At 41.6% G+C, this 19,631-nt stretch overlaps 1 protein-coding gene across 1 annotated transcript; it reads left to right on the forward strand.

The window, feature by feature from the left end:
- The first annotated feature begins 1,001 nt into the window (after positions 1-1,001).
- On the forward strand, positions 1,002-18,947 carry LOC102449690 (uncharacterized). The gene is made up of 6 exons (XM_075919607.1): positions 1,002-1,007; positions 6,792-6,911; positions 7,017-7,063; positions 9,565-9,643; positions 12,087-12,250; positions 18,425-18,947. Exons 1-6 carry the CDS (start codon positions 1,002-1,004, stop codon positions 18,657-18,659), a joined length of 651 nt encoding a protein of 216 aa, XP_075775722.1. The 3' UTR covers positions 18,660-18,947.
- Positions 18,948-19,631: the final 684 nt, after the last annotated feature.

A 19,631-nucleotide genomic window follows, 5' to 3' on the forward strand; every position in this document is an offset into this window, starting at 1 on the left:
ACAGTATATTGTTTTGAAACTTAAAAGTCAAAATTTTGAGAAGTCAAAAATTTTTTTTTGAGAAGTCAAAATTGTTAGAACTTTTGTTCCTTAAGGACAGTAAGTGTGGGGTTTCTCAAAACTATTTTCCATGTCATGTTAAATACATCATTTAAGTTCCTTCCCAAAAACAGATTCATTATTATTGTCAGTATTATGTCATTTTAAAGTGTAATCTGGGCCCTTAAAAAGCCCTAGATTTAAATAACCTTTGTTGCTTTTGGACCATACTCTTTACACTTTGACAGCTATTTCCTTGGATCACATAGAGAAATTTTACTTCATCTAAGAATTAGCTAGGGATACTGATACTCGATGGAATATTTTCTACATATGTACCGATCCCTTTTTCCTCTCAAAGTCTCATTCTTTTGGCACCCAGCACTCCAGCGCTATGTCTACACTGGCGGGTTATTGGGGAAGAACAGCCGTTCTTCCGCAGTGTCCATACTGCCCACCCGCTCTTGTGCAAGAAGATTTACAGTACAGCATGGTAAGAGAGGGCTTTGTGCGCAAGAGCTATGCTCTTTTCTAACTGGTGTAAGCTCTCTTGCACGAGAGGGCAGTGTGGACGCGCGACAGGGGTTTCTTGCACAAGAAAGCCCTATGGCTAAAATGGCCATCAGAACTTTCTTGCGCAAGAGAGCATCCACACTGCCATGGATGCTCTTGCACAAAAGCACATCTCGCACATGGAAGTGTAGATGGGTTCCTGTGCAAGATGTTCTTGCACAATAACCCGCCAGTGTAGACATAGCAGGGGATTTTAGGGTAACTAGTTATGCTCTGTATATTTTAGTCCTTCTTTAAATTGCACTTCTTTAGCAAGTCCTTTTAATGTTGATTTGTCAAACCAAGGAATGTGATGTTATTGTTTGAAAAAAACATAGTGTTTTCTGACCGAGCTGAGTTTTCTCATCTGGCACATTTTTTATCTGAATTGTATTCTTTGTCTGCCTAGAATGACGGTATGCTTCTTGGGGTAGGAGCAATGTTTTCCTTGGTTTCTACAGCCCCATGTACTCTAGCAGCACTACTGCGCAGAAATGACTATTGGAAAAAGAGAAAGAGGAGCTGTCCTCAGCACTGGAATGGAATGTCCTCAGCACTGGAATGGAACTCAGGAGACCTAGTTTCAGACATTAGCTATGCTATTGTCTGGGTCTGTGATCTTGTTGAAAGTCACTTCACTACTATATATTTTTTTAAAATTTCCCTTTCCACCTTTTGTCTGCTTAGTCTAGTTAGACAATAAGCTCTTCAGAGTAGCTATATATGCCTAGCACAATAAGGCCCAAAACTGTTGTGCCAGGAACTGCACTGATACCACCTCCTTTTCACTTTCCAACTTAACAGGAGCTTGAATTTAACCCCCTGAGGTCTGAGCACATGAATTTGCTTGTAATCCACACGTTTCCATTTTGAGGAATACTTGTGTCCAGTGTTTGCCTTTGACACACGATGGTCCTGCAAAATCAGATTTAGTTATAATATTCAGATACAGGGTTTTGGTCAAGTCTACTTCTGGTTGCCGCCTGGGGGTATATCTACATTATGAAATTAGGTTGAATTTGTTGAGGTTGACTTTTAGCATTCAAGTTTTATAAAGTAGAAGTTGCATGTTCTCACTAAGCATGTGTGGTCAACAGAATGCATCCCCACTACTGTGGCTACCATCAACTCTAAGGCTTTGTTTACACTGCAGGGTTTTTGCGCAAGAAGCTTTTTGTGGAAGAGATCTTCTGCAAAAAGTTCTTGTGCAAAAGCACGTTCACACCTCAAAAGCGCATCACAAAAGCAATGTGCTTTTGTGCAAGAGAGTATCCACACTGTATGGACGCTCTTGTGCAAGAAAGCTCTGATGGCCATTAATATAATGGCCATCAGAGCACCTATGCTTTTCTGATAGGCTCTTTCTGCATGAGAAACCCCTGCGGAGTGTCCACACATGCCTTTTTGTGACAGAGCTGTAGCACAAAAAGGAGTTATTTCTTGTGGAGAGAGGAATAACTTTACTGGCAAAAGCCTCTGTCTTGTCAATTTACTGTACTTCTTTTTTTCTTCACAAAAACATGCTTGAAGTGGGTGCTCCACCAGTTTTTGTACAAAAACCTTGCAGTGTAGACATAGCCTGAGAGCAATGCAGTGCTGTAGCCATCCTGCAGTTCCTGCTGCCCATTTGAATTGTACATTAGGCTCCCAATGCCTGCTGAGACAAAAACAGTGGTGTAGGTGGTTCTGGTACATGTTGTCAGCCGCCCATGATGCACTTACCTTTTCCCTCCTCTCTTCCTTGAAAGCAACAGCAAACAATCATTTTGTACCTTTTTTTTCTGATTGTCTATGCAGGCCCCATAGCACAGCAAGCATAGTCCCCACTCTGCTGCAAACTGCTATGGCAAGTGTTGCAAATGTCTCACACATTATCCTACAGTTTGTCCAGAGCCTATCCAGGACTCACCTGTGCAAGGAAGAATGTGAGGAGGTGTGACGTTATTCAATTCTGATATGAACACGTAAAACATGTTTTATGTTTGCACCAAATTTTGTGCAAAGTGGGCCAAGTGAGATGTCTATAGAAAGCTTATGATTCACTGACTCTGTTTATGTTGCTCGTATACATATATCATTTTTGTATTTGAAGTTATGATATTGGCTGTGTATTATATTTCAAATGTTTGCTTCCAGGAGACATCAACAAGCTTTGCCAACCTGTTCTGAAAGGGTTGCTAGTCAAGTCAATAGCAGTACTACACTGACCATTAGCCTTAATAGGTGCCAATCCACATCTGAGGAACTTTGCTGTGAACATTCAGACCAGAATTTAAGCAATGGCTGATACCTAAAAATAAGGACTGAGTAGTGCATGTGTAACCCATGTACCTGGTGTGGTTCACTGTCTTGTGTAGTGGCAGTGAGACCACTTACAGGGAGAGATAAGAACAAGTGAGCTCTACAGCCTAAGCTGAGAGTCCTGGTTCAAATCTGTCTGGTGGTGTTTACACATAGACAAGTGACAGTCTCGTGTGACAAACTCCCCTTTTTGGTATACTTCCGCACAAGGACAACAGTGGAATTCCCTCCACATGGGCAAGGGTATAAAAAAGGCCTTGGAAGTCCTCTATTTTTGTATTCATTCCTGCTCATTACTTTGCCCCGATTTGATCCTCTCAGTAGTGCCCCGGAAACCTGCTATATTACAGGAAACCACACACACAAACATGCAGGAACCCATTGAATGGATCAATTGGCATATGCTGCTGGCAGTTGGGCATGTTGGCACAGTGGAATCATAGAATCATAGAATAATAGGACTGGAAGGGACCTCGAAAGGTCATCGAGTCCAGCCCCCCGCCCTCAAGGCAGGATCAAGCTCCGTCTACACCATCCCTGACAGATGTCTATCTAACCTGTTCTTAAATATCTCCAGAGAGGGAGATTCCACCACCTCCCTTGGCAATTTATTCCAATATTTGACCACCCTGACAGTTAGGAATTTTTTCCTAATGTCCAATCTAAACCTCCCCTGCTGCACTTTAAGCCCATTACTCCTTGTCCTGTCCTCAGAAACCAAGAGGAACAAATTTTCGCCTTCCTCCTTGTGACACCCTTTTGATATTTGAAAACCGCTATCATGTCCCCCCTTAATCTTCTTTTTTCCAAACTAAACAAGCCCAGTTCATGAAGCCTGGCTTCATAGGTCATGTTCTCTAGACCTTTAATCATTCTTGTCGCTCTTCTCTGTACCCTTTCCAATTTCTCCACATCTTTCTTGAAATGTGGCGCCCAGAACTGGACACAGTACTCCAGCTGAGGCCTAACTAGTGCAGAATAGAGCGGCAGAATGACTTCACGAGTTTTGCTTTCAACACACCTGTTGATACAACCTAGAATCATATTTGCTTTTTTTGCAACAGCATCACACTGTTGACTCATATTCAACTTGTGGTCCACTATGACCCCTAGATCCCTTTCCGCCATGCTCCTTCCTAGACAGTCGCTTCCCATCTTGTATGTATGGAACTGATTGTTCCTTCCTAAGTGGAGCACTTTGCATTTCTCTTTATTAAACCTCATCCTGTTGACCTCTGACCATTTCTCTAACTTGCTAAGGTCATTTTGAATTATGTCCCTATCCTCCAAAGAAGTCGCAACCCCACCCAGTTTGGTATCATCTGCAAACTTAATAAGAGTACTCTCTATCCCAATATCTACATCATTGATGAAGATATTGAATAGTACGGGTCCCAAAACAGACCCTTGAGGAACTCCACTTGTTATCCCTTTCCAGCAGGATTTAGAACCGTTAACAACAACTCTCTGACTACGGTTATCCAGCCAATTATGCACCCACCTTATCGTGGCCCTATCTAAGTTATATTTGCCTAGTTTATCAATAAGAATATCATGCGAGACCGTATCAAATGCCTTACTAAAGTCTAGGTATATGACATCCACCGCTTCTCCCTTATCCACAAGGCTCGTTATCTTATCAAAGAAAGCTATCAGATTAGTTTGGCATGACTTGTTCTTCACAAACCCATGCTGGCTAGTCCCTATCACTTTATTACTTTCCAAGTGTTTGCATACGATTTCCTTAATTACCTGCTCCATTATCTTCCCTGGGACAGACGTTAAACTGACCGGTCTATAATTTCCTGGGTTGTTCTTATTCCCCTTTTTATAGATGGGCACAATATTTGCCCTTTTCCAGTCTTCTGGAATCTCCCCTGTCTGCCATGATTTTTCAAAGATCATAGCTAAAGGCTCAGATACCTCCTCTATCAGCTCCTTGAGTATCCTGGGATGCATTTCATCAGGACCTGGTGACTTGCTGACATCTAACTTTCCTAAGTGATTTTTAACTTGTTCTTTGTGTATCCTATCTTCTAAACTTACCCTCTCTCTGCTTGTATTCACTACGTTAGGCACACCTCCAGACTTCTCGGTGAAGACCGAAACAAAGAAGTCATTGAGCATCTCCGCCATTTCCAAGTTCCCTGTTACTGCTTCTCCCTCCTCGCTAAGCAGTGGGCCTACCCTGTCCTTGGTCTTCCTCTTGCTTTTAATGTATTTATAAAAGGTCTTCTTGTTTCCCTTTATGCCTGTAGCTAGTTTGATCTCATTTTGTGCCTTTGCCTTTCTAATCTTGCCCCTGCATTCCCGTGTTGCTTGCCTATATTCATCCTTTGTTAGTTGTCCTAGTTTCCATTTTTTATATGACTCCTTTTTTATTTTGAGATCGTGCTCCTTCATGAGCCTCAATATCTCATCCTGATCTTATGCTCATGTTCCCTGCATGCGCTCCTGTCTGGTGTGGATGACTTTTAGCAATCTGCACCTCCATGCATTGAGCTGTACCCTGGCAGTGCAGGTGGACTACATGAACTCATTAAACATTGTGTTGAATGTCGAGGTTTTTCATCTAATGTGCAAAAGCTTAACTGCTGGAGCAGGGGCAGATACCACAGATAGGCCCCCAGCTGCACTGGAAAACAAAAAGATAGACATTACAGAAGATACATTGTAAAAAACAGAAGGTTAACTCTTCTACAGTGAGTAAACCACATTAAACACAAACCACATGTTAGGTACAAGGACTTTTTTTTTTATTTTAAATGGAGCACCTACCGGTAAGGTATTACACATGGCAGAGCAGAACTCATTATGCAGGCAATCATGGTAAGCAACTCATTAACAGAGGTCTTCAGCCTCCACTTGGAAAACAAATTTGACTCCATAGGTTTAAAACCTGACCTAGACTTGATATGACTCCATTTGTTCTCCAACTCATTTTTTCTGTTAGACTCATTGCCCTGTGTCCTTTCTCACACAGTCTTATTACTGTTGGTGCAAGAACCATCTTCCTTATAGCTTTTACCCTCTGCCTTTCTGGGTGTCTCTCTCAAATTCTTTGTCTGCTCCCTTTCATCTACCTCACAATTCTTCCTTCCCTCTACCTGCTATTTAACTTTTAAATTATACTATTTCTTTCTGTGATTATGGAACTTTGCTATGTAAAACGATTACATTGTTTGTTTGAAAGTTGCTGTACAAAAAGCAATATTGTATTGTAAATAAAGCAGTAATCTCAAGAAATGGGAGTTTGATGCATGGAGCTGCCAGTCACAATTTCCAGAAAATGGAATGAAACTTGTATCAAATCAAATTATCAAATCTGAACTTGTAAATGTAGAAATAGTCTAAAATAATGTTAGGAGTTTTTTTGCCAAAATTATACGTGCCAGCTTGAAAAGAAACTGTAAATCAAATGTTAAAATGGATAAACAGTGAGGAACAATGGAACTGTTAGAAGTTGTGTTGGTTTTTAAAAATTCCTTATTTGCCAGGCCAACTGACCATTCTTATTTTATAACTTCTCCATTCCAAGAACAGGATATTGCCAGCTGCTTAAATGGATCTGATATGAAAATGCTGACTGGCACTCAAAAGTATTGCTGATACGCCTATTCATATTACAGATTTTTAAGGCAGCATAAGAGATTTAGCGTACTGAGTATAATGTCAAATATAAGCTGTGTGTTATTAAACAACTGTTTATATGAAATTGTATTCTATCTAGATTCTTATATCATGCTCATCACCATAGCATCTGAGTGTCTTCCAGTAGTGCATTAAGCAACTATTGGAAATTGCTCTGACCAGTGCATCAGTCATGAGTAACAAATGACCTTTGGTTAAAATTGTTAACTTTTTAATTTTTAACAGACTGCTATTGGTGTTTGTTGTAGTTACTGCTTAGCAACATCCAAAGTATATATAAGAAAGGATTTTTTTGTGTAACAGACTATGATAAAGGGGTCTTCACAGTTATTGATCTTCTGGATGAGAAACAGCTCAGAAAGATTAAGGTTAAGAACTTTAAAAAGATGCGTAATACAAACAAAAATTTGTATCAAGTTTTTTTTTAAATATGAAAATCTTGTAGTAAACTTGTTTAGGAATTTCTTTTACAGAAAGAGACACACTTGTTCAGCCACATAGGAAGGACAGAAGAAATAAGGTAAGGTCCAAGCAAATGGTTTTGCTGGTTATGAAATATGTTTTATCCTCATTTAGGCAGAGACTATTTCTGGGAATTATCTACTTCAGGAAACATTCATAATCTTCAAAATACTAAAGTCACTGACTAACACAAACATAAGCCAAAGAAACAATCTTCATTTTGTAATATGGTTATAAGAATAACTGGTTAGTTTTCCAAGTGACTGAATTAATTCAGGCTATGTCTGATTAGCATTTTCTCGTGCTTCATTTTCATAATCTTTTCCGATCTGTTTTTGCACAAAAACAAGCAGTGTGGACATTTCCATTTTGTGCAAAAAGTTTTTTTTTCACAAAATGGAAATGTCCACATTGCTTGTTTTTGCGCAAAAACGGATTGGAAGAGATTATGCAAATGAAGCACAAAAAATACTAATCCGTGCTTCATTTGCATTGCCTCTTCCAGCAAAGCACGTAGTGTAGACATAGCCTCATAGCTTCAGGATTACTGAGAACTTTGCTGATACATTTTATGAATGATGAAATGAAGGCTGGATTTTTATTCACACTGATATTTTTCTACTGGTCTAGAAAAAAATCTGTATTTCCACTGTCTTACTCATAACTTTGGTAGGCTTAATGGTTTTTCTATGAAGTGTTAGTATTTCCTCCTATGCTTATGTTTAACTCATGCACATAGGAAATGGATATATAATTTAACAATGCTATGAAAGTACCATTATACTTAGACACATGAGAAGTCATAGATTTTTAGCATGTTTTACAGTTTGGTCAACCAACCAAAATGATTAGGGGGCTGGAGCACATGACCTAAGAGGAGAGGCTGAGGGATTTGGGCTTATTTAGTCTGCAGAAGAGAAGAGTGAGGGGGGATTTGATAGCAGCCTTCAACTTCCTGAAGGAAGGTTCCAAAGAGGATAGAGAGAGGCTGTTCTCATTAGTGACAGATGGCAGAACAAGGAGCAATGGTCTCAAGTTACAGTGGGGGAGGTCTAGAAGGTCTAGGTTGGATATTAGAAAAAATTATTTCACTAGGAGGGTGGTGAAGCACTGGAATGGGTTACCTAGGAAGGTGGTGGAATCTCCATCCCTAGAAGTTTTTAAGTCTCAGCTTGACAAAGCCCTGGCTGGGTTGATTTAGTTGGGGTTGGTCCTGCTTTGGGCAGGGGGCTGGACTCGATAACCTCCTGAGGTTTCTTCCAGCTCTAGGATTCTATGACAGTGATTCCTGCTGTTTCACTTTGGAATATGTTGCTAGACTATGGAGGGAAATTTCTGTTCTAGAAGTCAGATGAAGAAGGAAATAGATCAGAATAGATCACAATTAATTTTTCATTAAAAATGGTCATGGGAATACTGTAGGTCTCCACACATCAACCATGGACTCTGGATAACATGTCTCCATGAAAGATTCCCTTTATGAATTCCCAATCTAACAAAAGATGTGTTCTGCCTTTGCTTGTTGGGGAGTAAACTGCAGAGAAAAGATTTGTATGAGAAACTACGTTGTCAGAAACTATGCCTCCCTATGTGCACACGGTACTAAACTGGCTGCATTGGCTGAGAGATTCTCATTCTGTTCGCATATGTTGACCCTGCTGAGAAAGCTGAGTCACGAGGCAGATGCCTCATTATTCCAACACAGACACAAGGGAATTAGGAGTGACTCTTTGAAACAAAACTTCTAGAGAGTGGGTTGAGAAGTCGTAAGGAGAGAAAACTTAAGCACAATTTGTGATTGTATTGTTAATTGGTTGGTCAGTAAAGCCAAACCCTAAGAAAGGTGAGTGTGCAGAACAATGTAGGAAAGATGCCTGGTCTCACACACAATCAAAAATAGTTAATGTGCATAAAGACAAGTGTATAGTTATATGCAGGTTCACATTTGTACATGTACAAGTATGTGGAAAGCAGTGTTTGTTTGGGTTAGAATGTCCATTTATCATTTCAAGCATTTAGTATCGATGAAATATTGGGGGACCTGGCTCAGAAAATCATATTGTTCCATTCAAGCTGTAAAGAGGTTGTGGAACAGGAAATGTGCGCACAAGAAAAGGATTCTGCTCTCTCTTATTCCCTACCCAGTTCTGAGGGCCTGAACAGCTGATCAGCCTTAACATGAGAAGTACTGAAGCTATCCAATGATCCAGGAATCATGAAGACACCCTTAGGTATTGCCACCATGGCCTCCTCTACCACAATGCATTACCCTTGATTTTCTCCAGCATAGTTCAGGAGAGACCTGAATTTCAACAGCAATATAAAAAGCCAAAAGCATTGACAACACCCTTCTGTGATAGGACCTGTGAGGTATTATCTACAGCTCATTTGCATATCTTGGCTTTTCCAGGCCAGTTAGAAGAGCTGATGCTGTTTAAATAGTAAATGATGTAGGAACTATAGTACCAATACTTTTGGAAAGTAAGGTGTGAAATATAATTGCTGTCAAAAATAATAATATATATAACATTCTTATTTTTCTCATTGCCATCCCAATAGCTGCTACATAGAAGATAAAGAAGTTTTGTCCGATGTTCAAGTGGAATCTACAATAAAAATGCCAAATAAAGCCCAAGAGGTAAACAAAAAGTACACTTACTCTTCATGTAAAGTCGTGGGGATTTTTTTTGCTTCTTTTCACCACATGGAATGTTCTCCAAAAGTGTTTCAGAGAAGCCATTAATCTTTGGGCCATTAATTTTAAGATAAAAATGCTTAAAGTGTTATATTTATCCATATTCATGCAGTTACAGCTCCTAGAAATGGAAAATTATGCCTTGAATACTTAGTCATTATAGTGCTGGGATACTATAATACAGGTAAATTGAGAAGGGTCTTGGTGATTAGCCTTGCTAGTGCCTGAAGAACATATTTGTCTCCTATGCTAATTAGATTATCTAATTTTTAATACATATTCATGTTAAGTTCTAAATGCTCCTAGTAAAATTGCCTCTGGTAACGCTAAACAAGATGTTTAATACTAAACAGAAATGTATTTATATGATAATAGCAACCAAAATGGACTAGATGCTGTAAAGATATGGAGAAACAGTCCCTTTCCTAATAAAGGTCATGCATTCTTTAAAGAACTGTACAAAATCAACATGTAAGTCCCTGCTGAGGATCAAGGCAGGGTCAGAGAACACCAGTGACCACCAGCTGGCATGATGACTTCTCCCCCAGAGTAGGAGGCTGGGCTAATGTAATGAAGGTGTGAATAGGATTCATATGATAATCCCTTCAAGTCACTGGCAAGCAGAGAGATTTAGCACAGACCAAGATGAGGCAAAAAGCAAAAGGGGCTTATAGGGTATGTGGTCAAAGGACATGCTTACACTGGAGATAGAGATGTAACTTCCAGTTCAAGTAGCTTTGATCAAGCTAGCACACTAAGAATAGAAGCCTAGTCATGGCATGGAATGGGCCAGCTGCCCCACCTGCGCATGCCTAGGATTTCAAATGGCACTGTACTCATGTGGACGGGCTCTCATGATGCCCCGGCTACATGTCTATCCTCAACATACTTATTCAATCAGATCTATCTGCATTGGAAAGCAGATCTCCAGTTCCCATGTAGATATACCCCAAGATGCATTATAAATGCATTTTTCTATGATTCCACCTCTTATCAAATATGCCTCATCACCAGGTAGGGATGTAAAATCCCCATTTAACTGGTTAACCAGTTAAACATCACATTTAACTGGTTAACCGATTAAAGGCGGGGGCAGGCTGGAGCAGCCTCCTCTTTCCCCACCACAGGCAGGGGCTGCTTCTGCCTAGCCACCGCAGCCCTTGCCTATGGTGCACCCAGGCCCATTGTGGATAGGGGCTGCTCTCGACAGCAAGAGCAGCCCCTGTCCACAGTGGGTCCTGTGGGGATGGAGCAACTCCCTGCCTGTGACAGACGGGGAGCTGCTCCAGTCCCCACTGGTTAACAGGTGATGCTTACTTGTTAACTTTTCATATCCCTTCCACCAGGTGTGTAGTATTTGTGCACATCAATTTACCGATCTGGAAGCTTTTTATTACTGTTATTTGTGTGGTCACACGTAGGCTCACTACAGCTGGTCCCCGAGTTACGAACACGATCCATGCTTATGAACAGCGTGGTCGTGTGTAACTCTGTGGGGTCCAACTTACAAACAAACCAAGTTATGGACCAATTGCTTGGTCCGTAACCGGTTAGTAAGTTGGAGAGAGGCTGTACTTCTGGACTAAGACCTGCTTATGCTAGGAACATTACACAGACTAAAAAGGCGATCCATTGTTCACTTTAATATGTATATGTCAGGGCCATAGACTGAACATAGTTTGTGGTGCTGAAAAAAAAATCATCTAGTCCGTTGCACTGTGCTGATGCAGGACCAGCTATACTTACCTCATAGCCGAAAGGATTTGGCCAACCTGTTCTTGAAAACTTCCAGTGATGTAGATTCCACAGCCCCTTCCAGAAGCCTCTTCCAGTGCATAGCTACCATGTTTCCTCTAATATCTATCCCATTTGCTACAAAGTTGATTTTGTTCCCTGTCAACAGTGGACATGAAGAACAGTTGATCCCCATCCTCCATAACAGCCTGGTTTGTTTTTTAAACTTTTCTTCATAAGGCAGGTTTTTAATACTTTTTATAGATTTTGTTGCTCACCCCTGGACTTCTCCAGGATGTCCACAGCTTTTTAAAGAGTGTGGCGCACTAAATTGGACAAGGTACTCCAGCTGAGGCCTCACTACTGCCAAGTGAATGAGACAATTACCTAACATGTCTCCCATATGATGCTCCAGTTAATATATGCCAGAATGGCATTAGCTTTTCCCACAACTGCTTTATATTATTGATTCATTTTCAAGTTGTGATCCACTGTACCTCCCCAATCATTTTCAGGCGTACTACCTGCTAGCCAGTTTTCATTTAGGTTTTGCAGTTTTTCCCCCTTCTTAAGAGTAGTATTTTGCATTTCTCTTTATGGCATAACATTCTTTTCCGTAAGTTAAAACAATGTGAATTTGTTTGACTGCTAGGATGCTGTCATTAACCTGAAATCAGTACAAGAACTGGGTAAGCAACTGGGTTTTGAGTGGACAATTGTTGCTAGCGAGCTGGGATTCAGCAGAGCAGAAATAACCCAGTTTCACTCAGCTAGCACAGAGAAGAAGATTCAAGCACAGAAAATGCTGGAGTGCTGGTAAGTAGCTAATGGTGAGAAGTGCAAAGTCCTTCATCCTTTCAAATAAATAGTTTAGATCATTGTATACTTTCATCCACATCTCACAGTTAAGATAGCCCCTGACCTATGGGACTAATTTTAGGTTATTGCTATTTCTTTTCTCCTATAAAATAAATATTTATGATACTTGTCACAACCTGGCCCAAAACTCTTTTGTATGGTCAGCAGTCTGTTGCAAATAAACCCACGTATGGGGCCCACAAGTGCTTCAAAACCAACTCTGAATAGAGTTTCGTCACTTTTTCTATTTCTGGGACTAATGAGTGCACTCAGGCCTTATCGACATTTGCGTAGCTTCCTTTTGGCAACAGAACAGGGAGAGAATTTGAAATGTAATGTGACTTTTTATGGCCAAAACACCCAGTTTTGGCCATAAAAAACTTCCACCCCTGCAAGAGACTTTTGTCTTTTTCCCTTCCTTTATTGTGAACAAATAGCCAGTGTCTCTTGTTTGTTTGCTGAGAGAACTGGCTTCTGCCAATATCCCACAATGCCTGCCCTGATGACTTTGCTCAGTGTTTTGTGATCTCTGCTGCACTGCAGGCATACAGCTCTACCCTTTCAAGGCTTTGGGAATTATCTGACAATGAAGTGAGCTGCTCTGTTTGGGGAACAAAGAACAAATCATTGGAATGCTTCTGTTCTGCCCTGTACTAGGAACACAGCAGTAGGCAGACAGCTGCTACAGGGGGAGGGCTGGAGAGAATGCTGTGCTGCTTTGACATTCCTCATCAAGGAGAGCTCACAGAGCTACAAGGGAATCCGAGGAAGCACCGGGATCAGCTCTGACTTCCCACAACACTACACTGTGGGATGCTTATCTACATTGCTTTGCTCGGTCAACAGGATGCTAGCAATGTCAACATTTCATGACCATAATGATCATTTTCCACTTTTGGTGACAATTGCACATCGACAGTACTTTTGTCACCAAACCTTTCCAGTGTAGACATAGCCTCATATCTCATCTGGCACCCTTCTTCAGCACATGGGAGACCAATGCCCATCTACCCTACACTGTAAAACCAGTGTCTGAGACCTTTTAATCCCCCACCCAAAAGTGCCTACACATGCTCCCTGTAACAGGCATACTCAGTGCTACAACACGTCCTGTGGGTCACTCCAGGAATTAGCTCTGTCCTCTGCAGGGCATTCCCTTCTGGCCAGTATCTCAGCCTTCCGCATTCCATGCATGCTCCACTCTCTGTTCCAGACCCATGTCATTCCCCGGATCACAGCATCCTCTTCAAGACACTGCCTCCCAGCACTGTCCACCACACTGGTCTCATCCCCCTTCCAGGGGTATCAGCAGTCCTCAGGCTTGTACTGGCCACCATGGCCAACTACAGCCTTAATCTAGCCACAAGCTCTAAAGGGCCCTCCTGAAAGTGACAAGGTGTGGTGTAAGGAGACAGGAGGGACCCAGGCCCCACCACTATTCTGGGTCCTGGCCCAGGGACCCTCTGGTGGCAGCCTTGTCCTACCCTCCTCCTTTCCCCATCTACTACCTCATTTTACTTGGGACACTGTGAACCATGAACCTCCCTGCCCCTTACATCAAGGCCTGCAGCCTCCCTCCCTCTCCTGAGCCTACCCAGCACTTCTCTCTCTAAGGCACTTCCTTTGAAATCAATCCTGCGCCTTTCCTGCTCAGGTTCCAACTACCCTCGGCTTTGCTGAGCAGCTCCTTAAATCCGGGGCTGCCCCAGCAAGCCACTCCCTGATTGATTGGCTCCTTCTAAGAGCCCTTTTTTCATTTGCTGGGTCTCTGCACAGGCTCTCTCCAGCCTGCTTTAACCCTTCCCCTGCCGAAGCTAGGCAACTGCCTTGCTTCTCACCCCCCTCTCCTCAGAATCCCACTTAGGTTGTGGATGCTCTGAGCGCCTAGTTTAACCCATTTGGGGACAGGCTGGCAGGAACGCAAGATACACAGACTGAGCAAAGGAATTTCTTAATTACTGTCACTTGACTCTTAAGCTGCTCAAGACTTACACATTTTTTTAAAACAAAATCGGTCGATCTCACAGCATCTGAGAGTTCCAGTTTGCCAGGGATGTTAGAATGCAGGAGGAACTCTAGCCAATCTCAATCTCCTTCTTACATGGGGCCATGGTCAGTCCTCCAGCACAGAGCGAATGTTGCTCTTAAGTTGCTTCTCTGCATGGGCAGCTGGTATGCTAGGCAGAGAAAGGCACAGCCTTCCCAAACCGCCAGCCTGGACCCGCCCACACTCCACCCCCAGAACGCCTCCTGTAGGCATTCTGGGAGAGGAGCGTTCCAGCCCCCAGCACCTGCCCTCCTGGTGCTCTGGGCCCAGGGAGGCTGAAACCATGTGCCCTCCTCCCTCTCTGTGCTCAGGGGCCGGGGAGGCTGGAGCCACCCGCCCTCCTCCTTTCCCATTCTCTGAGGCCAGGGAGGCTTGGGCCATGTGCTGCCTACCCTCCCCATGCTCTGGGCTGGGGAGGCCGGGTTGCCCAACAACAGGACCTTAGCAGAAGGGACAGGGCTAGGCCTTGCCTCCGCCAGCCTTACCTTCATCAACTGATCATACTCCTCTGCCATGTAGAGATCCAGGTCCTGCCCCCAGTCCTGCTTGCCCCATCTGTGCAGAAAAAATAAACTTGTTCTCTGGGTTGGACCGGTAGTTGAGATAATAAAATGCAGTCACCCTAGACTGCAGCCTTGATAGCTTCTCAATGATAGTTCTTCAATGAGGTATCCGATATCTTTTCCAAATAGGGCAGCTGCCTGGTATGCAGTAACGAGGCTGCCCTCCAATAAGTATATATGTATTCAATACGTAATAGAGAATGGAGTTCATACTTCGATACAGACACAATGTCAAAATGTTCATTAAAGCTTGTTAGAATTGCAGTAACAGCACGTTAGCATGCCCAAGGGATAGAACTGTTTTTAGAGTAGAGATGAAACAGTTGATTTGTGTGCAGCAAGAACAAATTTGTTTCTTTAAAATTATTTATTTTTTTCTCCATCTTTATTATTGTTTCTGTAGCACTCTAACTGTGATGTATAGGAGATAAACTGTGCCAGACCCGTAAGAGGGTGCCTGCCCAAAAAAGCTTAAAGCATAACCCTGTACAAATACAGTGTCTCTAGCTTTGTATTCTTATACACCCATGGATTGTATAATCAGACATTAAGCAAACTGCTGTGATGATCGCTAATCCTTGTCCAATCAACCAGTTACATGAAGCAATTTGGTGACTTTTCAATAGATTAAATTTTTGCAGTAAATGTAGGATCTAATTTTAAGGTCATTAAAATAACCCTTCTTGCTAAGGGCATCGTCCTGAATCCCTCTGCGTGCTATGACCGGTTTTGTATAATATGTTAGCTCAGTCTCACGTGGGTCAGATTATGTCTGATCCTTGCTGGAGGCTACACGAGTCTCCTATTATGCCAACAATTCCTTCCCCTAAGCCAAGGGCAGCAGGCAGCCACAATTGCAGCCTCTGAAATCCTGGGTGCAAGAACTGCTCTGTTCTACTGCCCATAACTAGACACAACCACACATTCTCTAAAAGTGGGTAAGAAAAAATGGTGATGATGAGGTGGGGCTGTAGCTGGGAAAGAGTACACACAGAGCCAGGTTTCTGCCTCAATGGCACCTAATCTGTTCTAGTGTATTCATCAGAGTAGTGCAGCATTGTACTATCTTCCACATACCTAGGAGAGAAGAGTGGAAGAAAGAGGCAGAAAGTAAAAGCAAGGGATAGGAAATAAAAAGTGAACAAACGTTTTGGATGGATCTATAAAATGTGATTAGCTTTGTTATGGTGCAGTTCACCGGAAATGAAATACAATACCAGCCTAAATAACCCAACGACCAGAACCAGAGACATCAGAAATAGGTATTTTGCTTTTACATTTACAAGAGAGTGTGAAGATCTGTGACTAAATAGGAGTTAAAGTGGGAAGCTAATTATAGGACCATCAGCCTGATTCCATTCCCAGGCAAGATAATGGGGCAACTGATATGGTAATCCATTAATAAAGAATTAGGAGGGTAATATAATTAATGCAATATGGGTTTATGGAAAAGGGATCTTGTCAAAATAACTTGCTCTCTTTTTTTTGGTGAGAATACAAATTTGGTTGATAAAGTTAAATGTTGATGAAAATGTACTTGGATTTCTGTAATGTGGTTGACTTACTACAATTTTGATTAAAAAACTAGAATGATCTAAATTTACCATGGCACACGTTACATGGATTAAAAACTGGCTAACTGATAGGTCTCAAAATATAACTGTAAATAGGGAATTATCATTAAGTGGGTGTATTGCCAATGAGGTTCCACAGGGATTGGTTCTTGGCCCTATGCTATTTAACATTTTTGTCAATGATCTGGATAAAGTTTGTAGATGACACACAAACTGGGGGAAATGGTAAATAATGAAGAGGACAAGTCACTGATTCAAAGCGATCTGAATCACTTGGTATAGGGGGCAAACAATATACATTTCAATATGGCTAAATGTAAATGAATACATGTAGGAATAAAGAATGTCTGCCATACTTAAGGAATAGGGGACACAATACTGGGAAACAATGACTTTGAAAAAGGTTTGCTGGTCATGGTGGATAGAAGTGAACCCTGAATGCGTCGTCACACTGTGGCCAAAAGAGCTAGAGCAATCATGGGATGCGTAAGCAGGGGAACCACCAGAAGTAGCTAGGTTATTTTACCTCTGTATCTGTTAACGGTGAGAGTGGTGCTGAAATACCAGGCCCAGTTCATATCACAATTCAAGAAGGGTGTTGATAAATTGGAGAGGGTTTCCAAGAAAAGCCATAAGAATGATTAAAGGATTAGAAAACATGCTTTATAACGACAGACTCAAAGGGTATGTTTACACTGCAATAAAACAACCATGGCTCGCTCATGTCAGCTGTTTGGGCATGGGCTGGTACTGATTCTGGGACCCTCGAGAGCCTGAGATCCAGCTCACCCAAACATCTGTGCTTCAGTTTTAAAAACACACGATCTCAGCACTGAGAGCTTGAGTCAACTGAAATGGGCTAGCCAGAGGTGCTTTATTGCAGTGTAAACATACCCCAAGGGATCAAAGAGAAAGTGAAGGAGTAACTTGATTACAGTCAAGTATCTACATAAGGAACAAATATTCAATAATGGGCTTTTCAGCAGAGTGAGATATAACACAATACAATGGCTGGAAGTTGATGCTAGACAAATTCGGACTGGAAATAAGGCATTCCTTTTTGACAGTGAGGATAACTGATTATTGGAACACTTAACCAAGATCATGATGGACTCTCCATCACTAATAATTTTTAAATCAAGTTTGGATTAAAAAAACCCTCCTCCTCTAGGGATTTGGGGGAGAGTGGTGTTCTATGGCCTATGTTACACAAAGTCTTAATCACAATGGTCTCTTCTGGCCTTAGAATCTCTAAAACATTGACTTACAATGTTTGACATTTTGCTTCAGAGGGGTAGCTGAGTTAGTCTGTAACTGGAAAAACTTAAACAACAAATAACCTTGCATCAGCTTAGAGACTAACAAAACACGTAGACGGTATCATGCACTTTTGTGGGCACAATCCACTTCTTCAGATGAATTATTATGCCAAAGTACGAGGTCCACATTATATAGTTCTGAATACTGAAGAAAGTGAGAGTAGTGGGTAGTAAAGTAGGTATTTAATTTGTTTGTTACAATTTTTATTTTACAGGTAAACATTAAGCACTGTGGAAACTCAGTCTATATTTAAGTACTTAAACAGGGCCTGAAAACCTTAAATGTAGGGTATCCAGTTTTGCAAATATTGGCTGGGAGAAATTAGGAGCAGTAATTCACAAAGGGTATAGCTCCACCAGTCTTGATTTTCCTACTGCAAATGTAGCCAAAGGAGCTTACACTATTTTCTGCTGCAGTGTCCCTTTTCTTATCTCCATTGGAATCCAACAGTGGTACTAGAAAGTAAAAGGAAGATATGATCTCAAATAGTATCTTGTCTGTTGGGGGGAGGTAAATATGCCATATTTTACAAATATATATAGTTGGTACACTTCAAGTGCAAATGGGGATGACTTGCATCTTATGCTGATTGATCACAATGCTGTAATGTTTGCTGCAACAAATGCAGGTATGAACGATCATGGAATAAACTTAACAAGACAAAGATCCTTCAGGATGCCCTAGAACGGGCTGGAAGAAAGGACCTGGCTGATAAACTTCAGTGCCTGCACTGGGGACATCAGAAGTTAAGCAGCAGAGTGGAGCTCCCTTCTGCTTTCCCCTTTCTCATCACTGTGCACAAAACCATCAACAACAAAGAGGGGCTTAAGAAAATTAACCAACTTAGTCGCAAGTATCCCTAAGGTGCTGCAGTTAAAACACCACAGAGTACATCTCTTTTTCATGTACACTAGAAGTGAGGCTTGAGGTTACTGTTTGTTATAGAGCTTTTCATCTGATCATTTTATAAGATTTAACTAATTTTAATTCTGTATCTGGAATGTGATATTTGAGGAAATGCCACTTTCTAAGAAAACCTATTACAGGACCCTGAAGCTGTGTAATTAATTGAAGTAATTTGTGTTATACTTCCTTAAAAGCTTCTTACTCACACCTAAGATGACACATACATATGAGAGTTGATCAAATTATTTACAAATTTGTTAGATTTTTCTTTATTCTTTTTTTAATACTGTGTGCAGATAGGTTATGAATTATATTCGATTTTGTTCTAAAGGAAGTCACACTGCCAAACTACTGAGATATAGGGTCCTACCTGATAGAGACAAGGCCCTCCAACTGATATCCTTGGCCTCCCATGGCTTTCTGGCTATCTTACAGGCTTTGGATATTTTTGGGGAGTAGACGGAGTGGCCTACCCCACCACTTGATGGGATAATGTGGAGAGATCTGGGGGCAGGGGAAGGGAGGGCCTGCAGAGGTTTCCATTCCTAAAGCTGAGCCAGGGCTTTTAATTTGAGGGGATGATCTGGGCCCCTGTGAAGTAGTATTGACTTGACTATAAAATGAATTTAGGGAAACTGACTGAATCAGAGCCTTCAGAGATACATCTTTACAGCCCCAGGAGTCAGCCTCCCATTCCAGGCTAACAGACTCAGGTTTGCAGGTCAGAAACTGAGGGCCTGAGCTCCAGGACAAGCTGCAACTTCAAAGTGCTGTCTTCAAAGCTATTTTTAGAGTGCTATGGCAAATCCAAATGGGTCTGTTGCTGTCATGGTGTGTGCAGACACTCCATTTATTACTGGAAACTGTTACCTGTGGTCCCAGCCGTATTCCTTGGAGACACATTGGCATAACAAAGCAACTTTCAAAAA

Source organism: Pelodiscus sinensis, chromosome 1 (assembly GCF_049634645.1).
Source record: "Pelodiscus sinensis isolate JC-2024 chromosome 1, ASM4963464v1, whole genome shotgun sequence".
Taxonomy (NCBI): domain Eukaryota; kingdom Metazoa; phylum Chordata; order Testudines; family Trionychidae; genus Pelodiscus; species Pelodiscus sinensis.